This window comes from Neomonachus schauinslandi, chromosome 9 (assembly GCF_002201575.2).
Source record: "Neomonachus schauinslandi chromosome 9, ASM220157v2, whole genome shotgun sequence".
Taxonomy (NCBI): Eukaryota; Metazoa; Chordata; class Mammalia; order Carnivora; family Phocidae; genus Neomonachus; species Neomonachus schauinslandi.
The window spans coordinates 40,647,046-40,669,582 of record NC_058411.1 but is presented as its reverse complement, the minus strand read 5'-3'; the positions used below and the strand labels follow the sequence as shown (position 1 = coordinate 40,669,582).

The following is a 22,537-nucleotide window of genomic DNA, read 5'->3' as shown; positions in this document are numbered from 1 at the left end:
GCTGGCCGGCCGGCTCCCCGCGCTCGCCAGCCCGCGCCCAACGCTCGGCTCCTAGACGCCCGCGGCCGGATGCCCTGCGTCCGCACCGTCCTCGGCCTCCTGGCGGCTCTGGCGGCCTGCGGCGCCGTCGCCTTCCTCGGTTACTGCGTTTACTTCGACCGGAAGCGGCGTGGCGACCCCGCGTTCAGGCGCTGCCTGCGGGACAGTGAGTGCGACGGCGGCGTGGCCGGCCGGGCGGCGGGCCGGCCCACGGGGCGAGGGCTCGGCGGAGCGCACGCGGGCGTCGGGATGGCTCCCTAGCAGCACGTGCCATGTTGTGTTTGCAGGAAGAAGAGCCCAGCAGCAGAAGGCTGCGGGACGGGGCGCCCAGGTGAAGTGCTTAGCGACGCCGAGGTGGCGTTATAGTGAGTAACCTCTGGGCCCCGGGCAGCTTCTGGCTGTGCCTCAGGGGCCCCTGGCTGGTCTCTGAGCAGGCATCTCCCGCGGCCTCTGCCCACCCGCGCCCCGCCCCGCTTACATTAGGCCTAGGTGTCGTTTTTATTGTGCGGTTACAAAAGAAAGGGAAGGAAGGAAGAACCACTTGGAATTATGAAATGGCCCATCCCATTTTAAAAAGAGAATTCTTGGGGACAGCAAACACAAACACAAAAGCCCTCCAGCTATAACAGACTGAGGCTGAAGTGACTGGCAGGGGAGTTGATAATTTTGGGTCAAGGCTTGTCCACTCTGCCTACCTTTAAAGACCAGCCCTGGGCATGATACCAGTGATGACGCCGTCCTGTGACTCTGGTCACCTTCCTGAACCAGGCTGAAGCAAACCACAGCATGCTTCTGAACATCACCAACTGCCCTGCCAATCCCTCGCCATGCCCTTTGCCAAATCGAAAAACACTGTTAAAAGCCTAGGCAAGAAAATAATTTTGCAACCTACAAAACTAGGTGTGTTGTAGTTAATTACAGTAGGATTTCTGGTATGTGTACTTAGGAAGCTGGGTAAAATACAGATGAGTTATTACAAGCAGCTCAACCCAATTTCAATATGCCATGGATTTTTTTTTAATTGCCTGAAATTGTAATTCCATCTTAAGTTGTTTAACTATTATAAAGAAAATTGTGTTTATCATACCTTGGATTTAGAGATTAGGTTCAAGATATGCCTTCTTAAATAAAAATTAAATAATTTTGATCAGTAACCCTATACCTTACATTCATTACTCATTGTTAAATATTTTGTGAATCTTTTAGTTGTGGGATCCAGCAAAGAATGAAAAATTGCAAGAACTTTTTCTGCAAGAGGTACAAATGGGACAACTTTGGTTATCTAGAGGTGAGAATGTAAATACTCTTTTGTAAGCATATATATATGTTGAAAAAATTTTAGATTGGTATTTATATGTCAAAAAACTTGGGGCACCTGGGTGGCTCAGTCAGTTAAGCCTCCCGACTCTTGATTTTGGCTCAGGTACGTTCTCAGGGTTGTGAGATTGAGCCCCATGTCGGGCTCCAAGCTGAGTCTGGAGCCTGCTTAAAATTCTCTCTGCCTCTGCCCCTACTCACCCCCACTCTCTCTCTCAAAGAAAAAAAACAAAAACTAGCTAGATGTGTTAACCAACTTGCTTTAGTTAAAGAGATTTTCACTTGGTCACACTGTTCATCTCACCATATTATACATAGCATTCAGGTTTCTGTGGCAGTCTTGGGAATGAGCAGATGGAGAAGCAAAGCCAAATACAGTTAACACTTCATTTATTGTCAGGTAAAATTCTGAGTAAATGACTTTTCCAAATGACCCAAATGTTTTATGAATTAAAACTTAAAAAAATTTGAACTGTTTGGTCGCCTGGGTGGCTCAGTTGGTTAAGCGACTGCCTTCGGCTCAGGTCATGATCCTGGAGTCCCGGGATCGAGTCCCATGTCGGGCTCCTTGCTCAGCAGGGGGTCTGCTTCTCCCTCTGACCCTCCCCCCTCTCATGTGCTCTCTCTCTCTCAAATAAATAAATAAAATCTTTAAAAAAAAATTGAACTGTTTTATAAAAAATCTCCTGCATTCTTAGAGTATTCTTAACATAATAATTACTTATTATGATGATGAAATCATTATAAATGACCATTCTTGTACTGTGTCTAACGTAGTGATGTATGTAGGGGCTACCTTGGACTTAATGGCCGTCAACTGTATTTTGAATTATAATTTATCCCCACCGAATTCCACATAGTTGGTTTTTTTTAAAGATTTTACTTATTTGACAGAGAGAGACACAGCGAGAGAGGGGAACACAAGCAGGGGGAGTGGGAGAGGGAGAAGCAGGCTCCTGGCTGAGCAGGGAGCCCGATGCGGGGCTCGATCCCAGGACCCTGGAATCATGACCTGAGCCGAAGGCAGACGCTCAACGACCGAGCCACCCAGGTGCCCCTCCACATAGTTTTGAGAAGGCTTCACAATATCGTTAGATAAAATGATGGTAGATAATATAAATATTTTGTAAATGCTGTATGTAACAATCATGTCTTTGTTCTGGTGTTAAACCCTGGAAAGAAAAATAATTTGTTTTCAGGCTTCTTTTGTAAGGGATGAATGATGTTGCTGGATAAATGAGCATGATACCCGTTTATGTATCTTTTTTTCAAGTGTTTCAAATTTCCTCCCATCATAGTGCCTGTAGCTGTTTTTGCTCTTTTGTCTTTTTTGAAAAGGTTTTTTCACCCTGCACTTAAGAGGTAGCATCCTCCAGAATTGATGAAAAACAAAGTCAAGATCCTGGACAACTCATAGCAATACCCAAGATTTTTACTTTAATTCAGTGGCTTAATACCATGATAAAGGTTTTGAGAAATGAAAAAAGTCATTGCACATTAATCATTATAATTTTAAGTTTTAGTGTTTTATTCAATACTAATGTTTTCTTTTGGGAAATTTTATAAATGGGCTAAATATATCTTAAAGATGACAAAATGGGGGGCGCCTGGGTGGCCCAGGGTCCTGGGATCGAGCCCCGCATCAGGCTCCCTGCTTGGCTGGGAGCCGGCTTCTCCCTCTCCCCCCCGCCCCCCCATCCCCCACTGTGATCTCTCTCTCTCTCTGTCAAATAAAATCTTTAAAAAAAAAATGACAAAATGAATAGTTGGAAATGACTTAAATGATATAAACAGGAGTGATTTTATACAGGGTGGTAAAGCATAAACTTTAAGGACCTTCATTTGCTCAAACTTCTTTGAAGGTTCTGGGAAGAGTCCTAGCAATTTTGTATTCATAATTTTATATTCTTTTTCTTAAAAGGGCCCCCCAGATGCCTGGCTGGCTCAGTACAGCATGTGAGTCGATCTGGGGGTTGTAAGTTTGAGCCCACATTGCAGATAGAGATTACTTAAAAAAAATAAAATCTTAAAAAAAAAAGTGCCCCCCCATTATATAAATATAAACTAGACGCCTCACAGGGTGCCTGGGTAGCTCATCGGTTGAGGTCTGAATCTTGGTTTCCCCTCGGGTCATGATCTCAGCGTCCTGAGCCCAACCAGGAGTAGAGCTCTGCGCTCAGCACGGAGTCTGCTTCAATTCTCTCTCAATCAATCAATAAAATCTTTTTTTTTTTTTTAAGATTTTTTATTTATTTGACAGGGAGAGACAGCGAGAGAGGAACACAAGCAGGGGGAGTGGAGAGGGAGAAGCAGGCTTCCTGCAGAGCAGGGAGCCTGATGCGGGGCTGGATCACAGGACCCTGGGATCATGACCTGAGCCAAAGGCAGACGCTTAACAACTGAGCCACCCAGGCGCCCCTCAATGAATAAAATCTTGAAAAAAAAAAAACAAAACTGGGGGCCTCACAGAATTATTTCCTCTGGATTAATTCCTAAATGTGGATACTGCTTGGACATAAGGGCAATTAAAATAGCAAACCCTTTTGGCTTTAACATTTTTTGAATTGGGATAGTATAAATATGGAGAGAAAAAGTAGGAATTATAAATAATTACATGATATATTCTTATTCACTTTATTTTTTTTTAAAAGATTTTATTTATTTGACAGAGAGAGAGAGTGAGAAAGGGAACACAAGCAGGGGGAGTGGGAGAGGGAGAAGCAGGCTTCCCGAAGAGCAGGGAACCTGATGCGGGGCTCCATCCCAGGACCCTGGGATCATGACCTGACTGGAAGGCAGACACTTAACGACTAAGCCACCCAGGTGCCCCTATTCTTTTTTTTTTTAATTTTATTTATTTATTTGACAGAGAGAGACAGCCAGAGAGGGAACACAAGCAGAGGGAGAGGGAGAAGCAGGCTCCCCGCTGAGCAGGGAGCCCAATGCGGGGCTCGATCCCAGGGCCCTGGGATCATGACCTGAGCCGAAGGCAGACGCTTAACGAGTGAGCCACCCAGGCGCCCCGATGCCCCTATTCTTATTCACTTTGTTTAAAAGCTTTCATGTAATAGTTCAGTGAGACTTAGAGGTGAAGATGTTACAAATACTGAGACTATTAAAACAAAAATTGCAAACTTGGTTTTTAAATTTTTTACCTCTGGAGCGCCTGGATGGCTCAGTTGGTCTGTCTTCAGCTCCGGTCTGTCTTCAGCTCAGGTCTGTCTTTGGCTCAGGTCATGATCCCAGGGTCCTGGGATGGAGCCCCGAATCCGGCTCCTTGTTTTGGGGGGGGGTCGTCTTCTCCCTCTCCCTCTGCTCCTCCTCCCTGCTTGTGTTCTCTCTAATAAATAAAATCTTCTTAAAAAATTAAATTTTTACCTCTTAAGGGTGATTAATTAGCTCTTTAAGGGTTATGTATGCCCATATTTTACTTAATGGAGTTCTCATCTTGGTTGCTTATTTAAATCCCCACCAAACCCCAAACCAATTAAATCAGAATCTCTGGGATGGGACCCAGGTGTCAGTATTTTTTAAAACTCTAGGTTATTACAATACACTGTTTGAGAACTAGTGTTCTAATGCAATAATTTTTCACCTAGTTTTTTGTAATCCTTTTAATTTTCTCCACTCCTCTCTGCCACACCCCCAATTTTCATTACTTTGCTGTCAAATAGTATAGTCCCATAGCCATCTCAATTGTGGTTATGTCTACATAGGACCATAGAGCCAATAATTTTGATTGAAATTTCTGATTAGCTGATTTGATTGAATTTATCGGTTGGTTGACTTGATCAAATTGATTATTGTTTTTGTGTCACATTAACTCTATCATCCTGAGAGGAGTCACTATTTTTTAAAAATCATTTATTTATTTGAGAGACAACAGGAAAGCATGAGCAGTGGGGAGGCTCAGAAGGAGCAGCAGACCCCCCCACTGAGCAGGGAGCCTGATACGCAACTCAATCCCAGGACCCTGAGATCTTGACCTGAGCCGAAGGCAGACGCTTAACCAACTGAGCCACCCAGGTGCCCTGACAGGAGGCACTATGTTATCTTTCTTTAAAAGGTTCAATACGACCAAAGTATTTTGACCTAATGTGTCATCTCCATAAAGCTGTAATTTTATTAATTTAAAATAAACCTTTTAGGGCCACCTGGGTGGCTCAGTTGGTTGAGTGACTCTTGGTTTCAGCTCAGGTCATGATCTCAGGGTAGTGGGTTGGAGCCCTGCTCCGTGCTCAGCGGGGAGTCCGCTTGAGATTCTCTCCCTCTGCCCCCTACCCCCTGGCTTGTGCTCTCTCTCTAAAATAAATAAATCTTTAATAAACCTTTTAGTGAAACACTAGCACAGTATTCCATCTAAGAAATATCCTTCTGATAGTTTTTCAGTTTATACTTAATACAAATCTGGGAAGCAATATTTTCTGCCCTTCATGCACTTTTCTCTTCAGATGACCACGTATTTCAACCAATAAATGGGAAATTATGTAACACCTGAAGAGAGGCAGCACACTGTGGTCTCAAGGTTCAGAAAATTAAGTTCAATTACTAATTTTGGCATTAATTCTGAAAATTTAAATCATTTCACTGATCTTTGCCTCAGTTTCCTGGAATGAAGTAGTGAGACTAAGTGATTCCATGTTAAAATTTAAACAGAAATTCTATGATTAATTTCCATACTACATAAATTTTCATTCTTTATAGCCAATCATCCTAAAATTCATCTTAAAACTACTTAGAAATCAAAGTTCATAAATATCTTTTCTTCCCCTAGCTATGTAATTCGTGTTACAGTAAACCGTTTCAAACTCTTTGGTAATACAATCTATTTTTTTAAAGTCTCGTTTAGCCAGAACATCAGGTGTTTCCTTTATATTTCAACAATCACACATGTAGAGTTAAAGATAATCTATCTCCTATCAGTAACAGCAGAAAACAATCTTTAAACACTCAATACCCCCCTCTTGCGAACCCACATTGTAGAACATGAGTATTTCTAAAGCAAAAGTGCACTTTTTAATAGTAATTTGGGTCATAAAATTATTCATCTTGCAGCTTGATCACAGTGAATCTAATTGGCAGTTCAACATTTTCCCATTATAGTCTTTACTCCTTTTAAGACTTGTTTAAGTAGTCTGTAGTTTGATATGCTTTTTTTTATTTCAACACTTGGTGCTTTCTTGGTAATTTGTGGAATGTTTATTTGGAAGAATGTTAACATTTTGCTTTAAACCTTATCAATCTGTTTCAGGAGAGCATCAGTTGGGGGTTGAACATCTCAGCAATGCCCTTTTAGTGTGTGGACAACCACAGGAACTTCTGAAGGTTTTCAAACTCACACTGCCTCCTCAGGTATTTGAGATGCTGTTACACAAAATTCCCCTTATTTGCCAGGTGAGCACATACTTAATTGTCTTTGCTAAATGTAAATAACCATGTTAGGCTTGATTACGTAAAAATAGCAAAATTTGTGTGTGGATGGGAGCTTTAAATAAGTAAAATTTCTGAATTTTTGGTTGCTTTTCTTGCCTTATGATGAAACAAGCTTATTTTTCATGTTCCTTTAACTACAGTGAATTGTATATTTTGTTGAGTCTTATAGATGTTTCAACATTTCCACTTTAAAGGTAGCACTGTTAATATTTTGTCTTTGTACCTTCAAAGCCCTAATGATTACTGACTGTAATGTCAACAGAGGCCTGTAAGTTAAATGGTATTGTTAGTTAAATGATGCAATAGCTTAAAAATTAGATGTAATACAGAAAACCATAATTTATCAAAGCAGAATACTTTTGGCTTCAAATATGACAAAACATAGAAATCACTTTGGTAATGGAAACATATAGGCTAACTTAAATTAGTGTTCTCTTAAGTGCAAGTTTAGATTGGTACCAAATGAAATCCACTCAGAAGCCAATTTACTAGTGGGTATTAGTCTACTTAACATTTACCAAATTTCTTGGTATATTTATGTATCAACTAGAATTCCCTGCAAATGCTTGGATTTGTTTTAGGATTCATTTAGCCATAAGACACTACTTTAACTTCAGTTCACTTTTTATTGCACTGATCACACGTCATGGATGAGAATACACTGTATAATGTTGGACTGAGAATCATTCATGTTGGACTCAGCTTTTGAACAAAACACAAAACACAGTCTCCACTAGAGCATACTAGTCAACTCTTACATATTCACAAGGTAGTCTCAGATGGAATGTTTCCTGTAGACATATGAAAAATATGGCTAAGATACGAATGTATAATGCCTACCCTGACACAAGAAGGGAGGCAAGAAATGATCGTGCGTTGAAATGATTAGCAAGTAACTATTTTATGTATTTACCAGCAATTTGAGGCAGACATGAATGAACAGGAATACTTGGAGGACGATCGTGATTGAAAAACATTTCAACGTATCCACAGTCCAGTCAGAATACTATGGTACTCTATATAGTATAAACAACTGCCCAGTGATATTTCCATTTATTTTACTTTTAGTAATAAAAAATTGTTTCTATCTCATACATGATTGAACACATATTTTGCTTTAAAATTAACAGTCACAATTGAAGAAACAATGGTTTATTTTTCTAATGAAATTACCAAGCTGCTGAATCTTAAGGCCTCAACAAATGTTGCATCTTATTACTTTCATTGAACAATAAGACCTCCTATTTTGATTATTCTCAGTAAATAGCAATTTTGTTTCTCCAGTTGTTTCCATTTGCCAAAGTTATGACAGACAGTTTAATATGGTGGCTACTGCTTTCAGGGGATTCTATCAGATGAATCCTCATTTCCATCACAACAGCCGCTGGCAATCTTTCATCAAAAGTCCATCCATTAGGACTTCTCTATCGTGGTTGGCCAAGAAGTCCTGCTTTGGCTGCCAGGGCTTCATTCTGCTGAATATGATATTCCTGAAATCTCATGGATATTCTTTGTGTCATTTTTAAATATTTCTGTAAGCAATGTTCGGAACAGGTGGTCTAGAAATAAAAAGAGAAGATCCAAGAGGCAACACAGAAATACTAATTTTTAAAAAGTGCACGTACTCTAAATGAACAACCAGTGGGTGCTTTTCTTTTCTTTCAATAGATGAGAACTAAATGGTATGAATGAGTAGCAAGTCCATATAGCTTTCAATTGTTAGTAGTTTTATCCATTTACAAGAATTAATATATACTGAATGCCTACCAGTTTATAAGCACTAAAAACAATGGTATGTCCCTGACTTTTCCATCCCTCATTCTGATTGTTAAAACATAGGCCCAGGAGTAAGTTTGTTCCTTTTTAATGAGAAACTCCATTCTGCACATTCCTAAATTTCAACATTTCTTTTTAACAAGAAGAATACTATACTTAGCATTTTTCAAGCTTTGTCATTTATTTAACAAGGACTTGTTGATTGCTGGTTATATGTTATTGGCATGAATGTTGATCAACATCTTACACTGGAGGAAGTTTATGTCACTTTTAGCCAATATATAAATGTTTTGATGAGGATATTAAAAATTAAGAGATCTCATAGGATTGAGTTTTCAGAGTCCACCTATGCAATATGAGCCGCCATATTCAAGCTCTGCTTTTTCCAAAATTGAGTTGTCAGGGTCAGATAGAAGAGCCATATCAAGTTTCTCTAGCCAGGCCATCTTGACTGAAAGCTAATTAGTAAGAATCTTTCTTTGCTATGGAACAGTAATTCAGCAAGCCCTAGGCATCTTATAAAAAAAAAAAAAAAATCTGCCATGCTACAGTATATATGACAGGCTGTCATATTAAATTTGTGATCATTAACTTCAATGCCATGGGTCCCTGACTGCTTCAGTTCCTCTGAGCAGTGGAACATATTAAGTAACCCAAATTCCTGTAGTAACTAGGAACAAGGGAAATGGTTAGAGGCATCCCATTTCTATTGTTTATGACAGGTTTAGAGAATTTTCAGTGGGCAACACTTTTCATACCTCTTCAGGTTTTACTTCTCTTGTTGTGAAGTCTTTAACGCAATCCAAAAAGCAGGTTTCTGTAAGTTTATTGTAGGTTCCAAGAAATTCCTTAAACTACGAACAAATCAGAACATTCTTTAATATTTGGTTTTTTAAAGCAAAGATGTTTTGAAACTTTAATTACTGATGTTTTGTATTTGGGGAAAATACCCTGTAATACTTGAAATCAACAGTTCTTTCACTAACTCAAATGGGCATAATATGACCTGCATGGTATGATCTACAAAATATAGTCCAATTTTCTAGTTGAATATTTATTCATTCCTGGATATCTGAAAAATAAATGTTTCATATCATTTAAAATCCATTTTTGGAAATGAAATATGAAGTTATTTTGTGAGATCACTGACTGACATGGTTGTACCCAGTTAGCCTTAAATTTTTTGCAAAATTCTTTTTTGTTAATTGTAATACCTTACCTGTTTTATCTGATCAGATTCTGGTATTTGTGCAGCCATATTCTATTGGTATGTTTATTAGTCACCTGATTTAAAAATTAAGAAAAAGTTTGTCAGTCTCTGAACAAATATTTTTAGGCTAGCTAAAAAGTTAGGTAATTAAAACAGGAAGAGTTTATGAAAATAAATGAAACAAAATTTACCTGAAATTACTGTTTTTATTTTATAAATTTCTAATGGAGTATGTAATTATATCCCCCTCTCCACAATCCCCTAGGTCATTAATGGCAATGAAGAACACTACATTTTACAGAATTAGATTTTTTAATGCTGGCTATAGGCTCCAAAGGCCCCCTCTATCTAAATCACCAGTTTTAAGACAGCTTGCTCTATTACCTTGCAAGGTTACTTGTTAAAGCCTCGTTCCTAGTAAGGTTTTAAGGGAAACCAAGAGATCTCTGGTGTCTTCCTGCAAGTACTTAACTATTTTAATGTAACTTTGACCTGTGATAATAATGATTCTTTTACTATCTCTACATAAATACAAAGTTTCTATTAATTGTTAATAAACACCATCCACGTGGGGCGCCTGGGTAGCTCAGTTGGTTAAACTCAGACTTGTGATTTCGGCTCAGGTCATGATCTCATGGGTTGTGGGATCAAGCCCCATGTGGAGCTCCATGCTCAGTGGGGAGTCTGCTTAAGATGCTCTCTCCCTCTGCCCCTCACTATCCCCCCCCGCTCCCACACTCTCAAAAAAAAAAATCATAAGACATTAATAATACAGTACTGTAAAAAATCTGCATATAAGTGGACCTATGTAGTTCAAATCTGTCTTGTTGTTCAAGGGTCAACTGCATATGTTTTTACCATATAAGCTACCTGAAAAATACCATCAATTAACTGAAGGTCACAATTTTTCAAGTACTGCTGTGCTATTATAAAATACCACTAACCAGTCAAAGAGAAGATTCTATATTATACAATGCAGTTTAGGACTTGTGCTTCTGGGAAGATGGAGCAAGAGATGTGTTCTTCCTTATTCTTCAAACTAAGTACAACTAAAAACACTGGACATGACATAAAACAAACATAAGACTTTAAAAAGGTGGAGAGAATAAAGTATATTGGCCAGGGCCCTTGGGACCTGAGAAACAAAACAGTGGGGAATTTCTCTCTTTTTTGTCTCCTCTATCACAGAGTTGGAGCTGAAGAAGCCAGCAATCTGCAAATGCCAATGGGCACAGTCAAAACCCCCCATCTCCCCAAAGCTGGCCCTATCTAGCCAAAGGGCCAGGAAAGGGGAAGCCTGTAAGATAGAAAACTTTTAAACAATAACTGTGTACTCCAGGCAAACAAAATCACTGGCCTGTATCCCCCATCCACCCACATCAACATAAGCCAAGTTAGGAGCCTAGACTTCCACCCTCACTAAGCTATAATGAAGCACTCAGGCCCCACACTTCAGAGAAGGGAGATTTGGAAGCAGGGACTTTCATCCTTACTGGGCATTAATGAGGGCTCCCCCAACCCCAACAAGTGTCAGTGGAAACAACATGAGTCTGGACTTCTACCTCAATTGGCAGTAATGGGTTACCCTTCTCTCTTCCCTCTGGGTGGTATCAAAGGAGGCCTCTTTGAGATCCAAGGCTTGCATTACTGTCCTGTGGTAATGAGTTCACATATCCTCTTTTGGTGTCAGTGGGGACCATGTGGGGAGCAGTAATGAGGCACTCCAGTCCCTCTCCAGTCCCTCTCCTACCAATGGAGGCCTGCTGGAGAACCATAACTCCTACTCTCTTGCCCAGCAGTACTGAGGAGCAGACCAGCCCCATATACCTTAAGTGACAGAGTGAGGCACCTGGACTTCTATCCTACATCTAGTAGTAATGAGGCAGCATGCCCACTCCCTGACTTCTGCTAATGGAGCAGTGGCAAAAGGAGCCAGCTAGAAAAGGTTTAAACAAGATCTAGAGCCTCATAACACAGTATGCAAAATGTAAGTTACAATAAAAAAAAAAAATCATCATACCAAGAACTAAGAAAATCTCAAACTGGGGGCGCCTGGGTGGCTCAGTCATTAAGCGTCTGCCTTCAGCTCAGGTCATGATCCCAGGGTCCTGGGATGGAGCCCCGCATCGGGCTCCCTGCTCTGCGGGGAAGCCTGCTTCTCCCTCTCCTACTCCCCCTGCTTGTGTTCCCTCTCTCGCTATGTCTCTCTCTGTCAAATAAATAAATAAAATCTTTAAAAAAAAAAAAACTCAAACTGAATGAAAAAAGATAATATATATCCAATATTGAGATGACAGATTTCAAATTATCTGACAAAGATTTTAAAATGGCTATTATAAAAAATACCTCAATGAGTAGTTATGAATATGCCTGAAACAAACAAGATATTAGAAGAACCAAATGGAAATCTTAAGAAGTGAAAAATTAAATAACCAAAATAAACTGAACAGATAGAATCAATAGCAGAATGGGGACAGAGGAAGCAATCAGCAAACTAGAAGATAGAAAATAGAATGAACCAATCTGAATATTCAAACAGAAAAATATAATGAAAAAAAATGAACAGAGTACCAGGGAACCTATATGATGTAACAAAAGATCAAATATTTGTTTCAACAGAGTCCTGGAAGAAGAGGAGAAAAGAGCAAGGCTGTAAAAGTACTAGAAGAAATAATGGCTGAAAACATCCCAAATTTGGCAAAAGATAAATTTATGCATCCAAGAGAAGCTGAATGAATGTCAAAGAGCATAAACACACAGAAATCTACATCAAGATACAGCACAGCCAAGCATCTGAAAACTAAAGACAAAAATTTTTGAAAGTAGCAAGTGAAAAAGTAACATCTTACCTACAGGGGAAAACAATTAGGATGACATCAGTCAACCCAGAACCTGCATCCAGAAAAAATACACTTCAGGAATGAAGGGGAAATCAAGACATTCTCAAATGAAGGAAACTAGAATTTGTTGCCAGCTGACCTACCTTAAAAAAAGAATTAAAGTTCTAAACAGAAAGGAAATGATAATAGGATACTTGGAACATCAAGAAGGAGGAAAAACAGAATAATAACAAGTATGAGTAAGTGCAAAACACTTTTCTTCTCTTCTAAAGTGTCCTAAACTGTTTGACAGTTGAAGCAAAAATTATAAAACTGTCTAATGTTGTTTTAAATGTATATTAATAAATATGGTAAAGGTAAAGGGAGGTAAGGTTTCTATACTTCACTGAAACTGGTGTTGACACCATTAGACTGTGATAAGGTATATAAATATCATGAAGTAACTAGAGCAGTCACTAAAAAGGATACATAAGGAAACATTCTCAAAAATACTATAGATAAATCAAAATGAAATTCCAAAATATATTCATGTAATCCACAGAAAGGCAAGAAAAACAGAACAGAAAATAAAAAATAGCAAATTTAAGCCCTAATAAATAAATACATTAAATATAATTGGTGTCAATATTCAATTAAGAGAGACTGGTAGAATGGATTAAAAAACATTACCAACTATATGCTGTCTCTAAGAAATTTTTTTTTTTTTTTTAAGATTTTATTTATTTGACAGAAACACAGTGAGCGGGGGAACACAGCAGGGGGAGAGGGAGAAGCAGGCTTCCCGCTGAGCAGGGAGCCCGATGTGGGGCTCCATCCCAGGACCCTGGGATCATGACCTGAGCTGAAGGCAGATGCTTAACGAATGAGCCACCCAGGTGCCCCTCTCTAAGGAATTTACTTCAAATATAATGATACAGACAGGTTGAAAATAAAAGGATAGAAAAAGATCTATCATGTAACCAATCAAAAGAAAATAGTGGATATATTAATGTCAGACAAAGTAGATGTCAGAGCAAAGGAAATTACAAGACAGAAAGGGACTTAAGGATTAACCTACCAAGAAAACACAGCAATCTTAAATGTATACACACCAAAGAAGAAAGTTGCAAAATAGAGTAGAACTGAAAGGAGAAAGAAACAGATACAGTTGGGGACTTCAACACTCCTCTCTCAACAATCAATAGAACTAGACAGAAAATTTACAAGGATATAGAAAAAAAATACTATCAACTCACAATCCACATTTATAGAACATTTTACCCAATACCACAGAATACACATTTTTATCAAGTGCCCATGGAACACAGACCAGGATAAACCATGTATCCTGGGCCATAAAACTAGCCTCAACAAATTTAAAAGAATTGAAATTATACAGAATGTGTTCTCTGACCACAATAGAATCAAACTGGAAATCAGTAACGGAAAGATAACAGGAAAATCTCAAACATTTGGGAAATAAACTACTTCTAAATAATCCATGGGTCAAAGAGGAAGTCTCAAAGGAGAAAAAAATCATTGAACTGAATGAAACTGCAGATACAACACATCAAAATTTGTGGGGCACAGCTAAATCAGAGCCGAGAGGAAAACTGACAACTAACTGCATATAATAGAGAAAAGTAAAGGTCTGAAATCCGCAATCTAAACTTCCACTTCAAGCACTTAGAAAAAGAACAGAATAAACCCAAAGCATGTAGAAGGAAGAAAATAATAAAGAGCAGAAGTTAATGAAAATGAAAACAAGTGCAACAAAAGTCAATAAAACAACGAGCTGGTTCTTTGAAAAGATTATAACAGACAAGCCTCTAGCAAGAATAAAAAAAAAAAAGAAATCACACTATCATTATAAGGAATGAAACAGGATACATCACCATAGACCCTGCAGACATCAAAAGCATAATAGCACAACAAACACAGACATAAAAATCCTTGACAAAATAATAGCAAATGTAATTCAGCAATATAGAAAAATAATTATACATCTTGAATAAGTGGAGTTTACTCCAGAGGTGCAAGACTGTTTCAGTATTTGGAGAAAAATCATGAGATATCATACCAATTGGTGCAGAAACAGCATTTGACAAATTCAACACCCATTCATGATAAAAACTCTTTGAAAATAAGGAAAAGAGAACTTCAACTTGATAATGAGCATCTACAAAAAACCACAGTTAATGGTGAAAGACTATTTTCTTCTAAGATTGTGAGCAAGGCAGGGTATCTGCTCTTACCACTCTTAATATACTGCTGGAAGTTCTACCCAGTGCAGTAAAGCAAGAAAAGGAAGTAAGACATACAGACTGTAAAGGAAGAAAATAAAATTGTTTCTCTTTGCAGATGACATAATTGTGAACTTAGAAAATCCCAAGGGATCTACAAAGAAACTCTCAGAACTAGTAAGTTCAGGAAAGACAGGATACAATATAAGCGTGCAAAAAATCAATTCTATCTCTAAATACTTGCAGTGAACACTCAGGCAATGAAAAGTACAATACTATTAACAATCACTCAAAAAAAATTTAGGGGTAAATCAAAGCATGTACAAGACTTGTATGCTGAAAACTACAAAATGCTGATGAAAAAAATCAAAGACCTAAATAAATGGAGAGACATACTGTGTTCATGGATTGGAAAATAGCTAAAACAAATTAAAAAAAAAGAATAAAATGGGGGAAATCAGTCTACCTGATTCTAAGACGTATTACAGAGCTACAGTGATCAGTATTGTGTGCTATGGGTGGAGTAGCAGACACATAGATCAATAGAACAGAACAGAGAACCCAGAATTAGAGTCACACAAATATGCCCAATTGATTTTTTTTTTTTAAAGATTGTATTTATTTATTTGACAGAGAGAGACACAGCGAGAGAGGGAACACAAGCAGGGGGAGTGGGAGAGGGAGAAGCAGGCTTCCCATGGAGCAGGGAGCCCGATGTGGGGCTCAATCCCAGGACCCCGGGATCACGACCTGAGCCGAAGGCAGCCGCCCAACGACTGAGCCACCGAGGCACCCCGCCCAGTTGATTTTTAGGAAAGGGGCAAAAGCAATGAAATGAAGGACAGCCTTTTCAACAAATGGTACTAGAACAACTGTACATCCAAAAGAAAAAATTTAACCTCACTAAGTCTCTCATTTATATATGACTTATATAAAAATTAACTCAAAATGGATCAGGAACTTAAATGTGAAACATAAAATTATTACAATTTATAGTGACAGGGGCGCCTGGGTGGCTCAGTCATTAAATGTATGCCTTCGGCTCAGGTTATGATCCCCAGGTCCTAGGATCGAGCCCCACCATCGGGCTCCCTGCTCAGCCAGGAGCCTGCTTCTCCCTCTCCCGCTCCCCCTGCTTGTGTTCCCTCTCTGGCTGGCTCTCTCTCTGTGTCAAATAAATAAATAAAATCTTAAAAAAAAAAAAAAAAAATATATATATATATATATATATATAGTGACACCACCAAATGCTGGTATGTGGAAAAACTGGATCACTCAGATATTCCTAGTAGTAATGTAAAATTGTGTGCTACTCCAGCAAACAGGTTGGCAGTATCTTAGAAAATTAAACATGCGGGGTGCCTGGGTGGCTCAGTTGTTAAGCATCTGCCTTTGGCTCAGGTCATGACCCAGGGTCCTGGGATCAAGCCCCGCATCAGGCTCCAGCCCCGAATCAGGCTCCCTGCTCAGCAGCAAGCCTACTTCTCCCTCTCCCACTCCACCTGCTTGTGTTCCCTCTCTTGCTTGGTCTCTGTCAAATAAATAAAATCTAAAAAAAGAAAAAGAAAATTAAACATGCAACTACCGTATGACCCAGTAATTGTATTCCTTGGCATTTATCACAGAGAAATAAAAACTTATGGTCACACAAAAACCTGTATGTGATTGTATATGGAAACTTTCTAATAGTCAAAAACTGGAAACAACTCAAATGTTCTTCAGTAGGTGAATGGTTAAACTGGTACACCAGTACCATGGAATACTACTCAGCAATAAAAAGGAATGAGTTATTGATGCACAAAAATTGCACAAATCTCTAGAGAATTATGCTGAAAGAAAAAAGCCAATTCCAAAAGGTTTTATATCATTTATATAACATTCATGAAATGACAAAATTAAAGAAATGGAGAATATTAGTGATTGCCAGGGGTTAAGGAGGGGATATAGGTAGGAGGGAAGTGAGTATTGCTATAAAAAGGCAAAATGAGAGACTTCTGTGATGGAAATGTTCTGTATCTTGACTGTATCATCAATATCTGGGTTGGGATAGTGTGATGTTTTGTAATATGTTAGTTACCACTGTGGAAAACTGGGTAAAGGGCACAAGGTATGTCTGCATTTTTCCCTACAACTGCACGTGAATCTACAATCTCAAAATAAAAAGTTTAATATAAAAAAAATGAAGTTGCCCAGCTGTCTACTCCCTGCCCAAGAACAACATTCAGTGGGCAGTGTAGGAAGTGTTAGCAAACGCTCAGAACTAGACTTCTTTCGGCTTCTCACTCAAAAAACAGCCTGAAAATATCCAAGAACTGGTAAGATAACTTTTGTGAAAACAGGTATTAAATGAAATACTGTTCTGCGGGAACTTAAAAAAAAAATAAAAGGGCGATTACCCTAAAGATACAAACATAGGGATCCGAAGGGGCACCTGCACCCCAATGTTTATAGCAGCAATGTAGATGATAGCCAAACTATGGAAAGAGCCCAGATGTCCATTGACAGATGAATGAAGAAGATGTGGTTCTCCTTCTTCCACTCCTCCTGCTTGTGTTCCATCTCTCACTGTCTATCAAATAAATAGATAAAATCTTAAAAAAAAAAAAGTGCATTATGGAACAACAGGCCTCTAGCTGAAATGACAGAAGTTCATCCGTAAGACCGTGATCCTTTTGAATTGTATAGTACATTCACTGTACTTCAGGACACTGGTGTTTCTACACCTCACACCAAAAATGTTAAAAGATCTGATTTTCTTATAAGAACCTTAGAAATTTGCATGTTCACTGATTGTGATGTCAAAATCCCGTTCTTTTTCCTATTCCTTTCATTTCTTCAGGTTAAAATTAATATATAATCATTTTTTTTTTAAAGATTTTATTTATTTATTTGAGAGAGAGAGAAGGAGAGAGAGCACATGGGGGGGGAGGGCCAGAGGGAGAAGCAGACTCCCTGCCGAGCAGGGAGCCCGATGCGGGACTCGATCCCAGGACTCCAGGATCATGACCTGAGCCGAAGGCAGTCGCTTAACCAACTGAGCCACCCAGGCGCCCTATATAATCACTTTTTAACTAGAGTTCCAGAAAGGCAGAAGATATGAAATCTTTAAATGTTAAGTTTCAGAGACTGGTAACACTGTGCTGACTCTACCCCACTTGCCCCTTAGTATACAACTCATGGTGACAAATGATGGTTGTTATTGGGAAGTCTTTGATAACACACAGATGAGAAGTGCCCCAAATGTTCTTGGTATGAATCTTATTTAAAAATTATTTTCTTGGGGGGTGCCTGGGTGGCTCAGTCAGTTGAGTGTTGGACTCTTGGTTTTGGCTTGGGTCATAATTTTGGGGTCATGAGATTGAGCCCCGTACCTGGCTCCGTGCTGAGTGTGGAGTCTGCTTCAGATTCTCTCTCCCTCTGCCCCTACCCCTGCTTGTGTGCATGCTCTCTCTAAAATAAATGGATAAATAAAATCTCTAAAAAAAAAAATTATTTTCTTGGTATTATTTTTAATATAGTCATTAATAGTATATATCTCTTCCTTTAAAGTTTATGAGTAATATTTCTTGAGAATTTGGAAAATAAAAGAGAAATAGTTCTATTCAATACCGCTGTTACCATTATGATTTTCTTTTCTCTAGTCATTCAATTATATATATATTTTTTCAAATATCTTCCCAGACCTGTAACTGAACTAAGAGCTAACAGTTTTCTCAAGTCCGCCTAAGTCTCCAAAGCTCTTCTGTGTAGTCACCAATATCAAGATTATGGTATATTTAATTATAGGCACTTGTTCCTAGAAAATACTGGAGATAATTGAGTGAATGATTTTCATATTCAGTTGCTAGTTTGGGGTCTTCTAAGTCTTGGGGCATTCTATTTTATAGTTAATACTAAATTATGCTGACTGACAAAGTCCAACAGCCACACAAACCACCTGATGATGAAACAGGTAGAAGCAATGTGGCTGCCCTTTGATTTAGTCCTAGTTTTCAGCTATTACAGCAAATGTCTGTTATTGTAGAAACATATCCTATCAGAGGTTACCTTATGGTTATATCCCTGAAACCTGCAGAGGGAAGGAAGGGATAAGAAAGTTCTAGAATCTCTGGCTTAGGTCTTGGGAATGATAACAATACTAAGTTATTTTTGTGTCAAACAAAATATATAATAAAACTAGGGAACTTAAGAGTAAAGAGAAATCTTATCCGTCATCAATTCAAACCTTTTCTGATGCATGAGTTTTCCTTTTGTTCCGGAAAATTAGTTGTCCAACCTTTGCTTGAATGTTTCCAATGACTGATTTCTTACCTGAAAAATGAGGGGATTACAATTTGACTGCTGAGGCCTCTTCAAGCTCTAAAGCTATTTGACGAAATCTAAACTTCTGTTGGCTAAATTGTTTTCGGTAAGTGAAATTAGTTTCCTCAGTCTATTCTTAGGTTACAATTCCTTAGCATATGTGTTATAGGTATTAAGAAGTACTTAACATCCTAATCTTTCCAGGTAGTATGTTTAGATAAACACAAAAGGACAAACAATTCCCAGAAATTTTTGAAAACAAAACGAAACAATCAAAGGACTAGGATGTGACGGGAGATGCCCTCCATTTCTTTTTTGGAATCATATGCAGATTTGTACCAGGTCTGGAGCCAAATTTCTAATTCTGTTCAAACTTAGTTTACAATAAGTGATTCTTCTGATGTCCTTGGCCATCACCATGATAACTGACCCTAGTCTCTGCATGACTGGTACTGGTAATTGATAATCTTGTGAGTCAGGCAAGGATCATGAATGAACGATAAAACAATGGGTGAAAGATGGCTGGGGAACAGGATATATCCAGGGTCTCAAAGTACCTCCATAGGTTACTTATCACCAAAGGAAACCAGTCCCTTTACATTGGAAAGATCTGGCAGTCACCACCATACCAATAAAGACACAGTATCAACTATGTAGTATTCTTGCCAAAAATGTTTGATCTGATTCTGATCATGAGTGAATAACTAGGAAAATCCACAATGTGGCACAATTTGTAAGACAAGTAGACTAGTCGTTTTAAAAAGTTAAAGTCATAAAAGGGGTAGAAGGCTGTTCTAGATTAAGTGACTAAACAGTCCTGACAACTAAACAATGTGTGAACTTTCGACCTTGAATCAAAAAAAAAATTTTCTGCGTTAAAAATAAAGACATTTTTGGGATAGTTGAAGAAATCTGAATGTTACCTTATTAGGTGTGATAATCTTACTGTGGCTATGTAATAGACTGTTCTTAAGGATACATGCTGAAGAAATTAGGGTTAAAGGTCATGTCTGAAACTTACTTGCAAACCAGGCAGCAAAAAAAGTGTAACTATTTATATATGTACATATGGAGGTATAAGAGTTGGGAAAGAGGAAGTAAATAAGTAAAGATGTTAACAACACAAAAGACATAAGAAAACTTTGTGAGCCATATTTTTTGTTTCAGGGCTATCATTGTCTTTGATAGGTCAGATTTCTAAATTGATCTGAACTTATCTGATCGATACAAAATATGGCTCTGCCACGTCCCTTTGCTTTAGATTATTTGCAGCAGGTTTAGTAAGTTATGTCTGATAACTGGCAACCCCAACTCAACTTACTACTAATCAAGGCAAAAAATACTTTTGAAAGATTACTGCTTTTGGGTTTAAAGCATCGCTTCCAGGCCTGAAGGGTGAGCCTATAAGCATTGGACTAGATGGGGGCAAGACTACTTGAGTTTTAACCCCAGGTCTGATATGAAAGGGTTTGTAAGATCCAAATCAAATAATTTATTCAAGTCATTTTAGTAAGTTTCTATGCCTACCCTCACACCTTAGAGACTACAGAGGGAAGGTCACTTTTTCTTTCATATTTGTTTCACCTAGAAAATAAGGGAGTTAAGTCATCTTCAAAGTCTCTGACATTGTTACTATATCTTTTAATTCACCTAAATTATAAAACAAATTGTGAACGAACAGGTACCTAGTAAGAGCCCAATAAGGAAGAGAGAAATGTAACTGACATAAGAAATAATGACAGAAATAATTACAGAAATTTATCAAGAATAATTAAAAGGTTCTCCAAAGCTGAGCCCCTAAGGTCCCTTTTAATTCTAAGATTTATTTTCTATGAAAGTAGACAGATGAGATACAGAAATAAACTGTTATTTAACTTTACAGATTACATTTTTTTGTTTTGATTAAAAAAAACCCCTTTAGTAATGCGTAAAGGGAAACCTCTAAACATCCTCAAAAATTAGCATATCAGATAAGGGGTGTGGGGTCATGGCATTCTGTCTAGAGACGATTTTTCAGTTAAAGGAGGGTCTCCTGTCTGTGAGCTCAAGGTCACCGCGTGGATGCTTTACATTTAACTCACTGTTCCAAAACAAGACCCCTACTCCCCAAACCCGGATTGGGGGTGGCTCAGAGCTTCAAATTCCGACCCTCGCCCCAGTGATACGGTCTCCCGGCAGCTCCCAAACCTGCTTTGGGGACGCGCTGCCGGTCTCCGCACCCCCCCCCACCCAGTCCCACATCCACGCGGCGGCCTCCTCCAGAGATCCCGCCACCTTCCCAGAGCGTAGCCTGTTGCCCCCCGCCTGGGAACCCGAGATTCTAAGGGCAGAGAAAAGAGACCATACTTAAGCACAGGCTCTCGCATCCGACACCAGTGCGAGGCTGGGGGGCTGCGCTGCCAGTCGAATCTAGGGGCGGAGGGTCTGGGTCAGGGCGGGCGCCGCAGCCGCTGGATGGGAGAGAACACGTGGGAGAGGCGATGTCAAATAGCCCTTAGACTTTAAGACGCGGATTCGTTACAACGCCGGGAACTCTGGAAGAAAAGCCGCTCTCTCCAGTGAATTCTAAAATTCTCTAAGGATTAAATTTTGTAATTGTATGCTTAGTCATTGCTCTCTATTCCTGAATTCCACGCCAACAACAACCCGAATCTGTCGAGAGTTTTTGTAAAACTAATTTACTTAGTCCCAGGTCCCTAACGGTCTCCAGGAGCTACACCGTAAACAGTCCCTAGTCAACAGGAGTGGTATTCCCAGTTAGGTCGGGACCTGTGCGGGCCTCCGAGGAGAACCTCCAGTTTTATCCAATGTTTAAGTCTTGTGGGGCAGTGTACTGCTTTAAAAAAATAAAACCAAATTCGCCCGTTTTAAAAACTTTTACCTTGGGAGTTTGTTTCCACCCGGAGAGGAATGGAAGAACACCAGAGGGCGTTCCGCTTTTTGGTTGGATGTTTTGGATGATTTTCTTGGCGCGCATGCGTGTTGTGTCTCTAGGGCCGACTTAAAGAGAAGTGGGTGTTGACTCGCGGGCAACTGAAGCTGTGGTCAGTTTATACCTGTGACTGCTGGGTTGTCGAGCGTTCGGGAGACGCAGAGGGGTGAATTTAGGTGTCCGATGGTTGCATTTGGAGGGGTGTGTAAGACTCTTTGGCTGGAGAAAGCTATTAAGCTACTTATATGGGTGTTTAAAAAAAAAAAGTATTTCAGGTTTACGTGCTTGACTCCTGCTTCTCAACAGATCTTAACCCCGCCTTCACATCTGTTTGGTTTTGCACTGCCAGCTCTTGGCTTGGGGATTGCTCTGTGTTGTTAAGGTTATTATTGCTCATGCAGCCATTCTCTTGTCATCACCACTCTCAGATTCATTGGCGTGTGCATTAATGGACTGAGTGGGATTA

General features: G+C 39.2%; 3 protein-coding genes across 5 annotated transcripts in view; 2 read left to right on the top strand and 1 right to left on the bottom strand.

Annotated features, from left to right (window-relative positions):
- Window positions 1–69: 69 nt before the first annotated feature.
- Window positions 70–7,759, top strand: TOMM20L (translocase of outer mitochondrial membrane 20 like). Its single transcript, XM_021701399.1, has 5 exons — window positions 70–205; window positions 327–370; window positions 1,246–1,327; window positions 6,608–6,750; window positions 7,706–7,759. Exons 1-5 carry the CDS (start codon window positions 70–72, stop codon window positions 7,757–7,759), a joined length of 459 nt encoding a protein of 152 aa, XP_021557074.1.
- Window positions 7,402–21,766, bottom strand: TIMM9 (translocase of inner mitochondrial membrane 9). 3 transcript variants are annotated; one of them, XM_021701400.2, is made up of 5 exons: window positions 21,486–21,766; window positions 19,063–19,148; window positions 9,785–9,849; window positions 9,324–9,419; window positions 7,402–8,348 (listed from the first exon to the last, which is right to left on the bottom strand). In XM_021701400.2, the coding sequence occupies exons 3-5, from the start codon at window positions 9,821–9,823 to the stop codon at window positions 8,214–8,216; spliced, it is 270 nt and encodes an 89-aa protein (XP_021557075.1). In that variant the 5' UTR covers window positions 9,824–9,849; window positions 19,063–19,148; window positions 21,486–21,766; the 3' UTR covers window positions 7,402–8,213. The 3 variants fall into 3 exon arrangements, with proteins under 3 accessions (XP_021557075.1, XP_021557076.1, XP_044773864.1); XM_021701401.2 differs by lacking the exons at window positions 19,063–19,148; window positions 21,486–21,766 and adding an exon at window positions 12,625–12,669; XM_044917929.1 differs by lacking the exons at window positions 19,063–19,148; window positions 21,486–21,766 and having other exon boundaries at window positions 9,785–10,336.
- A 321-nt stretch (window positions 21,767–22,087) lies between these two features.
- Window positions 22,088–22,537, top strand: part of KIAA0586 (KIAA0586 ortholog) — a 107,755-nt gene continuing 107,305 nt past the window's right edge. Inside the window, exon 1 of the mRNA XM_021701334.2 lies at window positions 22,088–22,096. Coding sequence (XP_021557009.2) covers window positions 22,088–22,096 — 9 coding nt within the window. The remainder of the gene's footprint in view (window positions 22,097–22,537) is intronic.